This window comes from Watersipora subatra, chromosome 2 (assembly GCF_963576615.1).
Source record: "Watersipora subatra chromosome 2, tzWatSuba1.1, whole genome shotgun sequence".
Taxonomy (NCBI): domain Eukaryota; kingdom Metazoa; phylum Bryozoa; class Gymnolaemata; order Cheilostomatida; family Watersiporidae; genus Watersipora; species Watersipora subatra.
The window spans coordinates 66,197,448-66,214,908 of record NC_088709.1 but is presented as its reverse complement, the minus strand read 5'-3'; the positions used below and the strand labels follow the sequence as shown (position 1 = coordinate 66,214,908).

General features: G+C 33.9%; 2 protein-coding genes across 2 annotated transcripts in view; both read right to left on the bottom strand.

Moving 5' to 3' along the window:
* LOC137387688 (uncharacterized) overlaps positions 1 to 13,177 on the bottom strand; it is a 40,862-nt gene extending 27,685 nt beyond the window's left edge. The window contains exon 1 of the mRNA XM_068074175.1: positions 12,982 to 13,177. Coding sequence (XP_067930276.1) covers positions 12,982 to 13,049 — 68 coding nt within the window. The 5' untranslated portion in view covers positions 13,050 to 13,177. The remainder of the gene's footprint in view (positions 1 to 12,981) is intronic.
* A 2,364-nt stretch (positions 13,178 to 15,541) lies between these two features.
* LOC137388461 (uncharacterized) lies at positions 15,542 to 16,656 on the bottom strand. Its single transcript, XM_068074947.1, has 3 exons — positions 16,649 to 16,656; positions 16,270 to 16,538; positions 15,542 to 16,179 (listed from the first exon to the last, which is right to left on the bottom strand). Exons 1-3 carry the CDS (start codon positions 16,654 to 16,656, stop codon positions 15,542 to 15,544), a joined length of 915 nt encoding a protein of 304 aa, XP_067931048.1.
* Positions 16,657 to 17,461: the final 805 nt, after the last annotated feature.

Here is a 17,461-nt window from a genome sequence, read left to right as displayed (position 1 = left end):
GCTGAGCAAATACTTTTACATGACGTGGGCAGTAGTTCTTTGCTCTTGAAACTCATAAAAGTGTTTGCTATAAATATTTTTAATAATTGACAACCTAAACCAATCTTTAGAAAAAATTTGGTGCAAAATTCTTTTTTGCTATTTTTAAAGTTTTATTCTCTCTTAAATTCAAGTATTTTTTTGTACTCAACCTATCTTTGAGTTCTCATTGAGTCAGCAAACCATTTGAAGAGTTTATTTGCAGAGCCACATGAAGGAAAGAAGTTAAACTATGCATCAACTCTTTTTGCTTTTATAACGGTTTGTCTTAGACAAAGAAACTCATCGTGGGTAACAAAGTTAAGAGATTCAACCAAAACATTGCCACAATAAATTTAGGATAATGGGTTACCATGTTGCCAAAAAAGATCGAACCAGTTAGTCTTCTTTTTACTCAGAGTTCATAGCATAATATCGCTGTTTCCAAATTTTTTCATTTTCATTTTAGAATGGATGAAAAGAAAAGTTGTAGACAGTAACCTAAATTTAATTCTGCTAATGAAATTTTTTGACATTGGGCCTCAAATATTTCTGATGACTATATTTTATATTAGAAAGTAGTGATCTGTGTTGTGGTGAAACTGCAACAATGATAAAGCTTTTTTGCAGATGGTTTTTCTAAATCAAAAAAGTATTAAACATGACTTTCTTTGTCAGATACAGTAAGTCTTGTGCAAAAACCTCAGCTGATTTCAGGTGATTTTAAATGAAATGTCACTAACTGAAACTTTAAGCTTTTAATGCAAGAATACCAAGGCAATAAGAATACATCAGCAATGATTTTTCTTCATGAATTAAATCCATTGAAATGAGCATAATATTTTATTGAGAAATTGTTGAATTTCACTATTGTTTAACAATAAAACTGAGCTTCCTTTCCAAGTTGAGCTCATAGTATTAACTCATCTCTTTGAAAAATAACGTCTGAGCTAAAGCAAATGCCTCCATATCATCATCGACCCCCCAAAGCGGCATTACATCACTATTCATCACGCCTCATCCTTTTAGTGGAATTGAAGCCATAACAACCAGGAAAATATGATGTGAATAGCTTAAGGATGATACTATGATTTGTGACGATGAACGGAAACGACACACTGAAATGAAGCTATTGACAGAGGTGATAATGGCGTGAAAGTATTATTAACTGTTTTTTGGTTGCTTAACTTCAACTAGAAGTAATGATTCACCATCAAGTTCTTATCCGAGGTCAACTGTGTGGTTGCTAGGAGACAGAAATAAATCAACAAACAAAGCAGTTCATCATTCTGTTACAAGCTTACTTTACCAACTGTGTCTCGACCTATTTTTCGGTAAATCGCTAGCCTCAACAAGATTTTCAAACTTTATGTCTAGTTAAATGGAACAGTTTTGATTTAAAAATGGTGCTTTGAGGCAATAAAAAGTTTCTTGCAGTTGTTAAGTTTAGACCGGTGAATCAGGACAACAATGATTAAGCAAACGGCCCCGACGCAAATTCGATATCAAGTTCAGTGATGCTTGCAAAATTTTTTGGACGCAATCACAACACTTCTGTTTCATCATCATCATTTTCATCTAGAAATCATCTTTTTGTTTTTCTAACTTCTCTTTTGTAGCTCACTTTGGAAAAGTGAAGGTTTGGTAGGCTGATAAGTACAAAAATTACCATGAAACAAAATTAACAATATGGCATCAACTGGCAGCAAGTAGAGTAATTCATATGAGTTTTGAATTTTACAACCACTTGTCAAACTGATGAAAATATCAGTGTAACCAATGCAATCTGTTCAATAATTATCTCTGTTCAATACACTTGGCTATTAAACAGAGTGTTGCAGATCCTTCTGGTAGTTTCCATAAGTACTGCAGCAGTCGGCAGCTCCTCAACTAACCAAAACCCACTGGTCGCTGATCAGCTACTCCTATGGTTACTTCTTCTCTTAAAATGAAATTACTAGCTATTTTAAACACATACACTAATCTAAATTAGTTTGTTTAACACAATAGACTACAGTGCATCATCACCTTACAACACTAAAATTGTACACATTAACTCTTTCACTACCACAAGCCGATGTATCGGCTTTCGTGGTAATATAAGTACTGACCGTAAGCTGATGTATCAGCTTATCAATAGAGTTTCACTTTTCTTTTTATTACGAAGCCTACACATTAGCTAAATTCATCAAATTTTTTCTCCAATGAAACAGCCTTGTTACCAAACACGTGCAACTAATAGAAAAATCTTTGGTTCAACAATTACAACAATTCGCAACAATATACAGTGAGTACAGATCGTGAACCGATGTATCGGCTTATCAACAGTGTTTCACTTTTCTTTTTAGTATGGAACCCACACATTAGCTAGATTCATCAAATTTTGTTTTGAATGAAACAACCTTGTTGCCAATTACATGCACCCAATAGAAAATCTTTTGGCTCAACAATCCGTTTTCTAATTATTTTTCAAAATGGCAAAACCAGATAGTTATCGTCATGGCGATAAGAAACACACCGCGTTTGTTCAACGCAAAGAAAACGACAGAAAAGTTGCGAGAGTGAGATTCACTAAACAATTTTATACTCATCTTGTAGAAAATTTTTTTTTGATTAAGATGTGTTTTACAGTAAAACGATATCTGTTTTTATTCTAGAGATATTGTTTAAATACTAGCACTATATAAGTTTTTTCGAAAATCCTTTGAATCATTTTGGGCAGAATAATCGTTCGGTCAGAATTCAATGTGGTAGCAAAAGAGTTAAAAGTTAGTAACAAAATAGTATATTAACCTCAATAACTCACAGTCTATAGTAAATATTAAACACTAAAATGCACAATAAATTCAATATCCTTTCACTCATGCAAGATCAAGCCCTTAGGAAACACGAAGAATGTTGAACTAAGAGAATGAGAGCATCGCATCGCTTTCAGGCATTGTGAGAAAGATTTTGGCAAATAATATATTGACACCTTCATGAATCAGCACACCGACCGTCAGGTTTCAATTTTGAGAGACATATATATTTATGTAGTATGGTGAGGAAAATGCTGTACTGAGGGGACAGAAAACTGAGCGTTCCACATAGAAAGGCAAAAAAACCATAAAACCGGGCGCCGTAACCAGGAAGTCTGCTGTACTTCAAACCATCAGTAATACTAAGAAACTATAAGATTATGTAAGTTTATGATATGAGCTATATTTGGCCTATGGTAAGTTAAAAAGAAAAGATATTCCGATGAGTTTTGATAACATTGTGGTGCTTTCTGGATTTCATTCTTTTATCCCTCTGAAGTACTTATAAAAAAATATATTCATCTTTGAGTAGCATTTGTGTGTCGACTAGCAAATGTCAAGGCCTTTTGCAAATTCATATTAGAGTTATTCTCTCCATGCGCATATCAGCGATATGCAAATAAGATGGTGCCTTCAGATTAACTGACTTCTTAACTTATGTTGTTTCCTTGCCAAGAAAATGTTGGTAGGCAGCCAATAAAACTACCCTGTAAGCTGACACTGATATGGCAGACACTACGAATATACATTACCTGGTGTTTATGATATCTGGACTTATGTTATTTCTAATGAAGCATGTCAGCTAAGTATATCCTACTAGGTATATGTCAGTTCCAAGTATTTGTTATGACATGGCCAGCTGTTTTGGAAGAAGATGGCGAGTTTGTGCAAACACATAGGCTAGTTCTTGAGGCGTTGTTACACCAAAATGATTTATCGGAGCTGCTTCCACTCCGACAAAGTCTGTTTGGTGTAAAGCAAAAAATGGTTGTAAAAGTGGCTTTGTTTTTCAGCCACTAAACACGAGATCAGTGAAATGCTGTGTACTATGTTTGGCCATTTTTGATAGTTGTCATTGTCGTAGCTCAACATGAAGTTGACCAATCATATCTCACAATTTTAATAGCAGTGACAATACAAGCAAATGGACTGAATATCCATGTTGTATTTCATTGGCTAAACAAAGTGACCCATTTTGTATAGTCAGAGTTAAAGCTGGCTTGGTGTAATACCTTTGCAAAAATGTGTTTCAAATTTAGACCAAACTCAAAGTCATTCAGTTTTCGACTCTTTCAATGTAAACACATCTCCGACAAATTGTCCTGGCATAAACATAATTTTATGCTTGCCACAGAGCTCCTAGTTTTCAGCCGGGCTTTAGAATTGCTACGCATCAGAATAAGGCGTTCACATACTCTACAGAATTAAATGACTAAAACATGAACCTTTGCCAACTTTTCTTGTATTAGATAACAGATTAATCAAATCACCAAAAAGAAAAATTTGAAGCGCATTATTTTTAGGCAGCCTTCAGCATTTATAAACCTTCCTGCTGTCAACTTAACCTGCTGTTAATGCTACTGACAACCCTAACTAAAGTGGCACTTAAAACAATGCTAAATAAAATTGTTTTAAAGACTAAGTAAGCGGGCTGTAAAAAATGACTTGCTGAAATTGAATATCTCTGGTAAACAACCAAGCTATACAGCAGTTTGTGTTTCACTTCATAATAGTTCATAAAACCCACTTCTGAATCAAGACATCCTTTTCATTTAAAAACCTCGATTCAATGGCAGAGCCAGTATTAAAATTTTTACTTCTGATTCCTGTTTAACTTTTAACATTTTGAAGCCTCGTTTTGCATATACAAGCAAGTCTTCTGATCCTGGATCGTATTAACAACTTTCCATCGACAGTGAAAATCACTTAAATTAACACAATTCCTTTTGAAATCAATATCATTTTAAAGCTCCAAAATTGTAGAACTTTAAGAAAAAAACATAACTGAAGATAAACATAAAAAAGATAACTGAAGAAACATAATGATTGCAGTACAATGAGTCTAATAGAGTGTGCATATTTGTTATGAATAGAACAACAAATAGTTTTAGCTTTTGTTGCTGAGAAACTTTCTAGTTTTGTCTGATTTTTGTCTTTCATCACCAAGAATTTCAATCAGTCTGTCATTAGAAACTAGTGTTCTGTTAGCAGCCATTTTTCATTTCAATTAAAAGTACCCTCAGTAATTTATTTACATATATCTCAATACCTAATATTGATTGATTAATAACTAATAAATAACTAATATTTTATTTAGTCTAAAACCTTAAGATTATGCTGAAAATGTATTATGGACCAAGTGATCAAAATTTCAAAATCTTACGTAATCTGAAAACACGAAAAAGTGAAACGTTTACTTGGGCAAAGGAACAGGTAGGCAGACAACTCCCTGAATTATCTTGGCCAGGGCTTCAGAGTGTGAAAGGTTGTTGAGCAAAATCAAAAGATTTAGCTAGTCTTTAGATGTATAAGTACTAAAATGTTTATACATATCATAAATAGATGGAACATAATTAATTTTTTGGAATAGCCTTCAGATGTATTCCGCGTGTGAACATTAGTACCTCATTTCCTGTATAATCATTGCAAAGAGTTGTAGCTATTGATTCTTTGCAGGGGATCAAGAGGTGTAATGAATGTCACAGTAAAACTCACACTAACTCTACTTCATTTAAGCTGTTTTAACTTTGTTATTCAGTAAGCTGTTTGAGAGACTCATCTTACTACCTGTACAGCAGCATTCATCACGTATCATAGAATTAACAAATCCACCCAACAATGGCCACAATAAATTTAAGATAATTTGACCAAACAGAACAGTTGGATTTCTTTTTACTCAGAATTTACAGCATAAAATTGCAGTCTCCAAATTCAATAAGTTCTGGTTTAAAATAAATAAAAAGTAAAATTTTAATGAGCGACGCAAACATATTTCTAAAGCCCACGCTAGTGAAACCCTCCAACCCTGGGCCTCAAATAGTTCTATATTAAAAAATGGTGTCTGCCTTTTTGACAGACACAGCATTTTGGCAAAGACTGTAGCATTTTTCTTTGGTGGCTCGTTTTACTAAAATAAAAACAAATATTAAACATGACTTTTTACTTCAAATGCATCAAAGATTTTAAGTGTATGTCTGCCAAAAATATTTTGACAGATCACATGAAAACAAGCACATTCTGAAGGGAGCATTATTACATCAGTTGAGATCGGAGATGAAGATCTGACGCTACGTAAAAGTAAATAATTGCTCAAAAACATCTGTTTTGTCTGAATAAAAAAAAGTTAGTCGACTTATTTTACGTGAATGTGTGAAATTTATAAACGAAAGCAGCATCAATCCGCTGCTGTTGAAATATTCTACACATTTAGCAGTTTGAATAGTTGAGTAATTCTGAAGCATTATAAGTGTTACAAAATGTTTTGACATGTAACAACAAACATAATTTTGTTGCTGATTACCAATACTGATAAAGGGTTATACGTACATAAGTGTTAACTTATGTAGATTCTCTAGCTATATGCCAGCAATTGCTAACTTAAATTCTCTACCTATAGTATATGCCAGAAATTGCTAACTTAGATTCTCTACCTACAGTATATGCCAGCAATTGCTAACTTAGATTCTCTACCTACAGTATAAGCCCGAAATTGCTAACTTAGATTCTCTACCTACAGTATATGCCAGAAATTGCTAACTTAGATTCTCTACCTACAGTATATGCCAGCAATTGCTAACTTAGATTCTCTACCTACAGTATATGCCCGAAATTGCTAACTTAGATTCTCTACCTACAGTATATGCCAGAAATTGCTAACTTAGATTCTCTACCTACAGTATATGCCAGAAATTGCTAACTTAGATTCTCTACCTACAGTATATGCCAGCAAGTGCTAACTTGGATTATCTACCTACAGTATATTCCAGAAATTGCCCTCAACAATGCATGTGAGTTTTCAAGCATTGAATATATACATGGTCAAGTCAATAAACTACACTTTATAAAAGTCTATATAAACCCGCCATTCTTAAGTTCAATGTAGAATCACCACAACAATCCACTCATTTCCTACCGCTAAAGAAAAGAATTTAACTCCCGACAGAATTGCAAAGAATACAAACCCAGCTTATGAAAAGAACCAACGAAACGGAACTGCTATATTTAGAATGAGAGTAGTGAGGTTACAGTATGCATGAACAATACCCTGATATCACAGTTTTCTTTGAATATCGCTGTGCCATGGCTCTACTTAAAATAAGACTATGTACGGATAGCTTACTGCAGTTTGTGTTGTTTTATGGACAAAAGTTCAACATTGTAACATTGAAATGCGACTTTTTTTAGACAAAATCTACCAACTCACTATTTTTACTAATGGTGCTTATGTATTTTGAATTTTCAATGATTAATTAAACAAAAAACATATAAATTTGGCTAGATAGTACTGAGGTTGAAGGTTTGCAAGAAGTATACTCAACTCAACCTTTTCACTGTAGAGAGCCATATACCAGTACTTTAGCACCTATACATAAACTTTGACCATGGATTGTCGAATTAATAGATTCCCCCAAAACTTTGAATAATAAATTTCAACAAGTTTAGGATATTGGGTTATGACTTTGCCAAAAAAAACCGGATCAGTTAGTTTTTTTTGCCCAGAATTCACTGCATAATTTCGGTCCAGAAAGACAAAAAATTTGTATACAGCAACACAACCTTATTTCTACTAATGAAATTTTTCAACATTGGGAAAATTCTTCAACATGGGGAAATTCTTCAACATTGGAGAAATTCTTCAACATTGGGGAAATTTTTCAACATTGATGTTTCTGATAGCCATATTTTTATATTAGAAAATAAGGGCCTGCATTTAGGTCAAACTGCAAAAAGATAGCGTTTTTTTGCAGCTGGTTTCACTAAGCTAAAAATATACCAGACATGGCTTTTGCTTATCAAATGCATTCATTCTTGTGTAGAATTTTCTTTCAATTCCAAAAAACTTTAGATTAAAGATCTATAACAGAAGCTCTAGCTTATACAACACAAATACCAAGTGATGTCAACAAAAAAACTTTTGACATGAATTAATTCTGTCAGAATGACCAACAAAATTTTTGGTGAAAATGTTATCTTCCACTTTCACAAATACTTGTCCTAGTACTGTACAGTCTGCACAAGTAAACGAAAGTGTTAACTTAAAATAGCGCATGTATTATTTAAAAAAACTAAACGCTTTTTTTGATGAGGTATCTACAACTAGGACTATAATCAGCTTCTGTCAATGACAAAAAATTTGAATATTTTATTTTATATTTATTTGATTGACATTCTAAAACATCAATCTTGGTAGAACATAATGGTCTGTTGGTCCGTGGAAAAAATTTGTATTATCAATATTTTGTAATCCATTCAACGATATCTCATTCTATTAGATTGCAAAACGTTGAAGAGACTAGGCTTATTGTGGTGATTATGTTTCTATGTAAGTGCTGGTAGGAGACATTGTATACTTGTATTTTTCTTGCTGTAATCTATTCTTCGTAAAAGCATTTATTAAAAGAAAAAAAAATTCTCTTGTGCTCAAAGATTGTCCACCATATTTATTCCTATGCAGAGTCAGCATATGATAAATCTTAGGGTTGACTTCTTTCTATGAGCATATTTTCTTAGCAAGACCTATCTGCCAAATTGTAATGCTATTCAGGTAGCCCTCACTTAACAATGGGATTACATTATGAAGAGATCCCATTATTAAACTTATCACCCCTTTTTTAGTCTTGTTGCATACGTATATGCTATTTACACTCTACTGTACCTCACCTTTTTTCTTTCTCTAAATTCTATTGGATTTTTTAGTAATGAGTGTAAACATTTAAAAAGTAGGCTACATTTAATTTGAGAGTTATTTTCTCATTTAGCTTTTGCGCCTGTACGAGTACGTAAGCATATGTTTGTCTACCGTAGAGTACACTGTCGTAGGTGTTACACTTTTTTGTCATGTTTCCTTTTTAGGCATTTCCTTTTTTACATAGCATTTATATGCATCATAACCATTGTTTGATGGTACTTCAAATATGCCAGATATTATCCTAATATTTGGTATGGTATACGCCTAAATGGTAGACATTAGTCTAACAACTGATACTGTATACTGTATAAAAATAGTGTACATGTGTAATATCTATATATTCACGGTTACTTTAATGGTTTTAAACAATATATTTAATTTATTTTTATTCTTTAAACATAGTTTTGATCATTTTTAACATACCGAGTAATTAATTAAATTAATTACTCGGTAATTAATTAAATGTAGTAATTAAATGTAGTCAACTACATTGTAATTCTGAGTCGTCTTTAACAGAGGACTACCTGTATTTGTACCGATAAAATTTCCACCAAACCTAAGCTAATATGATGGTAATTATATTAGCAATATATTACCACTAAACTTTAGTCAATATAATTCCTGACATAGAGCTCTACCCCTGAAAATTAACCTTTAGCTATCGCAACAGTAAAATGATTTGAAAAGCTTTATTATTGGTGGGATCAAAGGCTAATAGACTTAACAACTTAACTTATGAAAGGTTATGTTTAGGCACCCCTTCAAGCGCCCCTTCAAAAATTGAAATTTTATTTTAAGAGATGGCCACACAAGCTATTGCTTGCATTAGATGCTATACATATCATGGGTGCTTGTTGTTGCTTGGTTTATGATTATCCTAAATTCGTATTCAATTAAAATAACTGGGCTATACATCTGCCAATAAAGCTATGAAATGCTTGCAAACATTATTGGTAGCAAAAATTATTCCAAAGCAGCCATAATGTTTATGGAACGTTTCTGTTTATTGCCTATAGCATTAACCAATGACAGCAAGTCTTAGAGCAATGCCTTCAAGCAAACATCAACAAAACTAACTTAATGTGAATTCCGCAGAAAAAGCTTCAACCACGAAAGTGTCTACATCATAGCAAAAAATGGAAATTTTTAGCTATTCTATATACTATTTGTTTTATGAAATTCATGGAAAGCTCTCAGCATACCAATTATTAATACATGTAGTAATATAATGGGTGGTTACTCACAAGTAAACTGTACACCATAAGAATAAAGGCTAACCAAAACACCATCAATTATGTGTCAAGTAAACCGAGCTCTTCACATTCCAAGGCTCAGCAATAACAGACGAACACCATCAAGTGCAGCTGGTGTCCATGGCAGGCACTTACAGATGGTGTCTAGCACAAGCACTTGCAGCTCATGTCATTTCTCTGCCTTTGTTTAGTAATCAACTAAATATAGAGTAAAAAGTATTTTTTTTGCTGTGACAGACGTAAACAACTAACAACTAAAAATGAAATGTATTTTGAGCACATAGAGGATGAGCGAGTTACAAGTAAAAAAAACTTGCCCAAACACTCAACCATGGTAAATCTTATTCCATACATAGTTCACCGACAGCAGAGTGTGTGCAAGTTATGGAGTTATCTGCTGCTGTTTGAGCAGAGCGCAGTCAAATATGCACCAGTCAGCAGTGATGACCTGATTCTGACACTCACAAAAATAACACATAGCACAAACTTCATTCTTGAGAGAAAAAGAACAATATTGGCGTAATCAGAGAGATGGCGGGAAGGCTCATTGCTTTTTGGTGGTGATGCTATACCTTGTTTGCCAGATGCAACCAAACTGAATTTTTGTTTTTATGGTGCAGAATTTAATTTATATATACACATACATGTATATATGTGTATATTTAAACGTATATATATATTTATATATATAATAATAATAAGGGCATACCTATACGTACATGTATATATATTGATCGAAACACTAAGAAAATCAAAAATGATAAAGAAATGGCACACAATGCACCAACTGCAGATTAAATTATACTAAAATGTAATATATAAGAAATACTTAGCTGTTAGCCCACTTACTAAAATTAGTTTCAATACGTAAACCAGTGGTATTATGAAAATCACTTGATGAGAGCAGATCTATATCTGTTTGCAACAAATTTGTAGTGAATTGAGTAAAAGCTAAATAATATTTTTGTATATTATATAAGATTGCATCATATTGTATTATCTTATGGTGTATTATATATGTGCACATGTATATATGCAGCATATATAAAAATATATGCGTATGTATATATAAGTAACTATATATTTTTAATTCATTTATTCAGACCAAAAATTTTCTTTCAAGACATCTGAAAGAACCTATCGAAATATATAAAGTGTTGTTCTAAGTTTTCCGATAATTTGTGTCAGTTTAAAGCTTGTTTCTTATTTTGCTTCATGATAGTATCAATTAAGACTCTTCTAGTTTGATCACCTGATGAAGTGGTAAATGTTAGTGACACTGATTTGACACTATCATATTAATTGACAGCTCTTCTAGTTTACCACTTGAAGGATCAATTCATTTTGAGTCTATATTGAACCTTCCTCCAATTGATTTCAGAAATCGGCTGTAATCAAGATTTTACCGACTACACCTGATGAGACTGCTTATAATTTAGTTGTTTTAACTGAACACAAAGGGCTTTTACTTTAGTTTGGAATAGATCACTTGCTTCGACAGCTCAAGTTTTTATTGAACTGTCTTACTAGGTATTAAAGATACATATGAGTAGAAACAATCATAATATAACAAACTAGAAAAGTATTTGAAATGATCCATATCCCAACATCTCAAAAACAGGCATCTAACTGTTGCCCTTTTTATGGTTCTTGTAGGACATAACTTAAAAAACATTTATGTTTGAAATGAAGTTCAGACAAATTAAATGTTCAATAAACTGTTCAAGCTCGTGGGATGGCATATAAAAAACTATGATTTGCTGTGATAACATCTACAAATCATTGCTGATCAGTTGAAGTTTTATAATTTTACTTTTAAGTATTTGAAGCCTGATTGCTAATTACTGTTTACAGCTAAAATGTGTACCATAGCATAACCTATTAGTGTACTTTATGCAAACTAAACTATATAAACCTTTTTTTTACTAAAGACTCAGATTCTATAGTTATGCTGGGACTACAGCAATAATGTACTACTCGATCTACAGTCTTCTGGCAAACTACTCACTAGCGTAGCAAACGTGAAGTAAATTCATTGCTACGCTGCTCAGGGTGTTGTGATGGCAGCAATGATAAGCTACGTTCATTGACCATGAATCAAACAGATAGATGATAAGGACTTGGCAAACAAGCCATGACGTTTGTATCGTGCGGGATTTACTTTTACTACATAGCCGCCTTCAAAACCTTAGTATTCTTTGTAATTGCTTGCGAAATCCAACAGAATCTGAATGAACAACTGACTGAAAGAGGTAAAAAGATAATTTGTTTTACTTCAACCTCATCGACCACAAATCTCTAGTGTTTGGCTACTTAAACCATCTTATCCTAGGTTGTGGCAACTACAAAGGTACTAGCGGTCTAGGTTTGAGTGGGAGAGCTTTACGACAACAGCAATACTTGCGCCTCTAAAAGGAACCAGCAAATTTTTAGAGGCAACGATAAGCTAAAAATTGTGAAGGGATTTGTTTGCACTGGAACTCAATTTTAAGATGCTTAAAATGGAATTGAACTAGACAAGTAACAAATGACTTTACAAAAGCAGCAATATTTACTACCTGTTTAGGTGATTTGAAAAGCTCTCTTTTATCATGTATTTTGAAGTTCTTTTTAAATACAAGCTAGACAGAACCTCGAGTCAATAGGAAATGGAACTTCAGAGTCTGTTGTAGAGCTGTTGAAAAATGTTTAAACATAGTTTTAACTTTAATAAAGATGAACAAGGCTGGTTAATGAGTTGATGCAAATTGTAGTGTGCTGGATGCCATACTAAAAGCTGTGAGCTTGAATCCAGTTCCTTGCATATCTTTTTTTAACTTTTAGCAAAGGCTTTGGACAGATGTACGGAAAGATGTACAGATGTGACTCTTATTATAGTAAATATTAGAGAAATTTTTTTTCTATTCACTGCATCACAATTGAATGAAGTTTTTATGATTTTTAATGTAGAACACCAAGTACAACAATGGAGCGCTTTGACAGCCATCTTTCAAGAAAGACTTACCCTTTTGCCATGATGCCTTGTAGCAGTATGGCACATCCGAGCAGTGTCACAATTTGAAGACAATTCATGCTTGCTGTAGTAGAGTAACTGTTGTTTTCACAATATCTTAGAGTAGAAGCTAATCCAGAGGTAGAGTAGGTAAAGGCTACTAAAATGAATGATGCATTGGGAGTAGCTGAGAGCTATGTTATGTACCAGATTGCTATGATAGATTGTAGGCTTAATGATCCGTAGCGGAAGGCGGGATCAGCGCTCCATCTGCACTGTAGAAAAATATTTATTTTACTGATAACATAACATTTGTGGGACTACTGCACCTTCTACCACCACCTTGTGAAACTTCACAGCTATAAAATGAATGAAAAACCTGAGAGACCTTTAAGTATCACCGATTTTAAACAGCTGATATTTGTCTGTATGCCATGATAATCTTTTTCAACATCTTGTCATATATAAAAAACAAAAGTAAGGCATGATGATATGATATACATAAAAGTGAAATAATGCAGTGCAGTATTTAATGGGTTGTGCTTGAGTTATACAATATAGTGCACCAAATCTAAAAAGTGCAATACTATTTACATGTAATATGAAAAAAAATGCAGTACATAATAATATAATGCACCAAAATATACTAAAATATATAACAATATAAAATAATATACCATAATAATATATACTGTAATATAATATATTATAGTATAATATATAAATATATATTGTAACATACTGCAACATATTGTAACATAACACGGTATAACAAAACAATAAAATATATAACACACATTTGCAGAAATAGTATTCAGTTGTTCAACAATTTTATTGAATTAAAACTTTTGCTATGCTGGTCAGTAATGTTTGTAAAATACTCATTAATACTTTTCTAATATTTCCAAGGGGTAGACAGCTGCTTAATTAAACATAAAGTTTAAAAGTTAATTAGTGTTTACGAATAAAGTTTAATAACTAAGATCAGCAACAAAGAGTATATCACTCAGGCTAGCATGGCAATCTTTTTTACCACATGTTACCAAAAACAAATTAATTTTTGTATGAGTTGTTTGATTTCATTAAGTGAACAAAAGGTACAAGGCAATTTTGTTTTAGTTTCTTCTAGTAGGACATTTGTGAAACGGAAACCAATCAAGTGTGAAAGTAATGCATCTTTTCCTCTAATAAACCTATGCTTATCATGTGTTACCTCCCCTTGCCAGCCCCCTGTGAGAGAATCAGCCTATACCTAATCAAGCGTATTTCCTTTTATTCATTTCCTTCCACCATCCTGCCTGAAATGCTATCCTATTATTACGTGCAGGCCTGTGTAATTGTGTTTGCTATAATTGTCAGTGCTGTATAGACAAACGTTGATTAAAAATGTCAATCTGCAAAGTAATTTTTAGCAAGCAAGGCCATTTAGTGCATTTATCACTTTCTATACTACAAAACTGATTCTACTAGGCAAAAACTTACAGCTAAAGAATTTATATTGTTTTAGGTCGAAGGTAGGGAGGTCGGGGTAATTTGTGCCATTTTGCAGTTTTTTCACTTTTTCGCTCTCCATTCCCACGAGTATCTGTCAAACTCATTTTGAAAGAAGTTTAATGTGTTTGCCACGATTAGATTAATTCCCATAACCGAAGTTTCGCAAAAGTTGCTATCACACCATTTATAAAGAATCATGTTTGGTGGCACAAGTTACCCCGGGCATGGGGTAAATTGTGCCGTCTGTACAATTTACATGGGGTAAAATGTGCCGCTACTGAAATACACAATTGTGTGTCTCGAAAATATCTGTTTTTATTATCTTATATGTAAACATGAACTTTATAATGAATATGATTGTCTGTACAACAATACTAAATATTTACTGCAATTAATTATTATCAATTATCAGTTATCAATTACATTATTATATAATATCAGTAGGCCTACAGTAGAAAGCACCTATTATACTTTACTGAATGTCAAAACCAAAAAGTTCAACACGGAACAAGACTTTGCTTGCTGATCTTTTTGCTCCAACAACATTTATTGGTTGTCCTAACAGTAAAATGACTTCATTGGCATCAGTTGTAGATATATCATCTTTATCAAGAAACGCAAAGGAAGCTGCTGAGCCTTTTACCTTACTCATGAATTTCATTAGCAGTTTATTATCCCCTTCAGAAAGGATATCTCCGACATAATATTTGAGAGAGCGTTTGTCAGTTTTAAATTTTACCAGCGCATACTCTCCTGCTTTAATCGTAGCATCTGAAACCAGCTCTTCTATTTGTTCTACCTCTTCATCAGGGCCATCACTGTCACTCTTGACAAGTTCTTTTGACAATACTTCCTCTTCTTCCTCAGAAGAGTAATTTGCTTTTCTCTTGCAAAGCTTTTTCTGTGCAGCAGGCTTTGACTTTTGGCGTTTTTTGCTCTCCCGCTCTCTCATTCTTTCCTCCAGACGCAACCTTTCTGGCGTGTCTGTTATGATTGCAGACTTAACCTTACGTAGATTTGTCACCTTTCTCGAAACTGCCTTTGGCAGCGCAAGTATTTGGTCAGGAGTTATTCGACCTTACAAATTAGAGGATACTGATTCAGAAGATGACAGTTGTTTAGCAGGTGTCTCTGGCAAAGTGATTGGTTGAGGATCCTGGAATGAGGTGGATGGCAGAGGATCTGTTGACCAAGTTGATGACTGGCGCTCAGCTGAAGAGGTAGACAGCTGTGGCTCAGCAAGCGAGGTGGATGATCGAGATTTAAAAGACAGAATAGGTAGAACTGGTGTGTTGGTTTGCGGCCCACTTGTCTCAGGTTGGGTGTGATTAGTTTCGGTTACAAATTGATCAACTAATATCGGTTGGTCAGTGACACTAGCAGAAATGAAATCATGACCACCAAATATCATGGAATTTAAAGGGTAAACACCGGTGCATCTAAATGCCGAGTTAATATTCTCCGCAAACATACTTTTACTGAAGGCTGTTGCTGAAAGGGCTGTCATTTCTTTGATGGAAATATTTTGGCTGACATTAAATCTCATCCAGTCGTCTATTGCCTTATTAAGATAAGTCTTTAATTGGCCAAACACACATCGATCTAAAGGTTGAAGTTTGTGGGATGTGTGTGGAGGAAGGGTTAGCAAATGTATTCCTGAGTTTCTACAGACGTTGATAGCCTGGAGGGAAACATGGGAGCAGTGATTATCGAGAACTAAAAGAACAGGCTTGTCTTTAGAGCAGCGGACATTCGAGAAGAAGAAAGGTAGATACTAATTAGCAAAAAGCTCAGTGTTTATATAACCGGTTCTGTCTGCCACACCCTTGACGCCTGGTGCACAACCATTCATTAAATCCTGTTTCATAAACACTCTGGGAAATATGTAAAAGGGTGGAATGTGACTGCCACTAGCACTTATGGCACAACACATGGTGATAAGTTCTCCACGTTCTCGGCTTGATGTGGAACCTACTTGCTTTTTTCCAGTTGTTGAAACTACTTTACCCGACACCTGAACTGTCGTAATTCCAGTTTCATCTGGATTGTAAATGTCCTGGAGAGCAAACTTGAATCTGAAATTCAAAGTACACGACTAAAGTAGTCTTTAAGGGTGGAAGTTTTATAAAAATTCATGAATACAAGAGGGAAAGAATTGGAATTAAATAAGGAGGTAAATTTATACCTTGACATGATGTCTGAGAGCTTGTCGAAGAAAGTGGCAACAGTCACCTTGTTGAATGCAGTTTGATGAGCTAAAGATGTAGCTTTTGGTTTTCGGATTGACAGCTTGTTCGTTTGCATAAAGCCACTGAACCAGTCTAAACCTAAAAGTACAAATCAATTGTGAAAATAAATAATTGCCCTACTACCGAATACATAAACTTTTGTTTAAACCAGTGCTTTTTCAGACAAAAACAATGGTAATTAATTGATCTTACCAGCCATGCATCATCCTTAGTCCAGTTAGGTGGAGTGTTAATGTTGTTAGCATTGGCAAAGTCAAAGGCTAGGATGCGACACTTTTTTCTATCAAGGCCATGGAAACAGCTATCGAGTGCCTTTATATAATTTGCCAAAGACTCCTCGTCTTCACTCAAAAACATTCTGTGTGTTGATTTAGCCAAATCATAGCCTTTTAGTCCTTTTTCAAGGAATCTTTTCAGTGTCATTCTAATTATCCCACACACTTTGGAGGCACTCCTAATGCTTCTGTGATTCTCTTGTACCATGCTAGCGGCTCTGTTCAGCTTCTCATTAGTAATAGTCTCTGACTGGTTAGTTTTTGTTTTATATGTGCACGGCATTCTGTCAGTCAGAGATGTTGTGATAACTAAAATGTTAAAAATGTTAAAGTTGTATACAATATACATATATGATTTAGGTACTTATCAACCCTTCACTAAACAAATTACAAGTGTAACCAAATAAAACAGCGATGTTGGGTAAATTGAGCCATGGCTCAAATTACCAAATTTGAGCCATTGCTCAAATTACC

Coding starts and splice junctions, on each gene's coding strand:
- LOC137388461 (XM_068074947.1), bottom strand. Junction 16,180..16,269: donor GGGTGTGGCAGACAGAACCG/GTTATATAAACA, acceptor CTGTTCTTTTAG/TTCTCGATAATCACTGCTCC.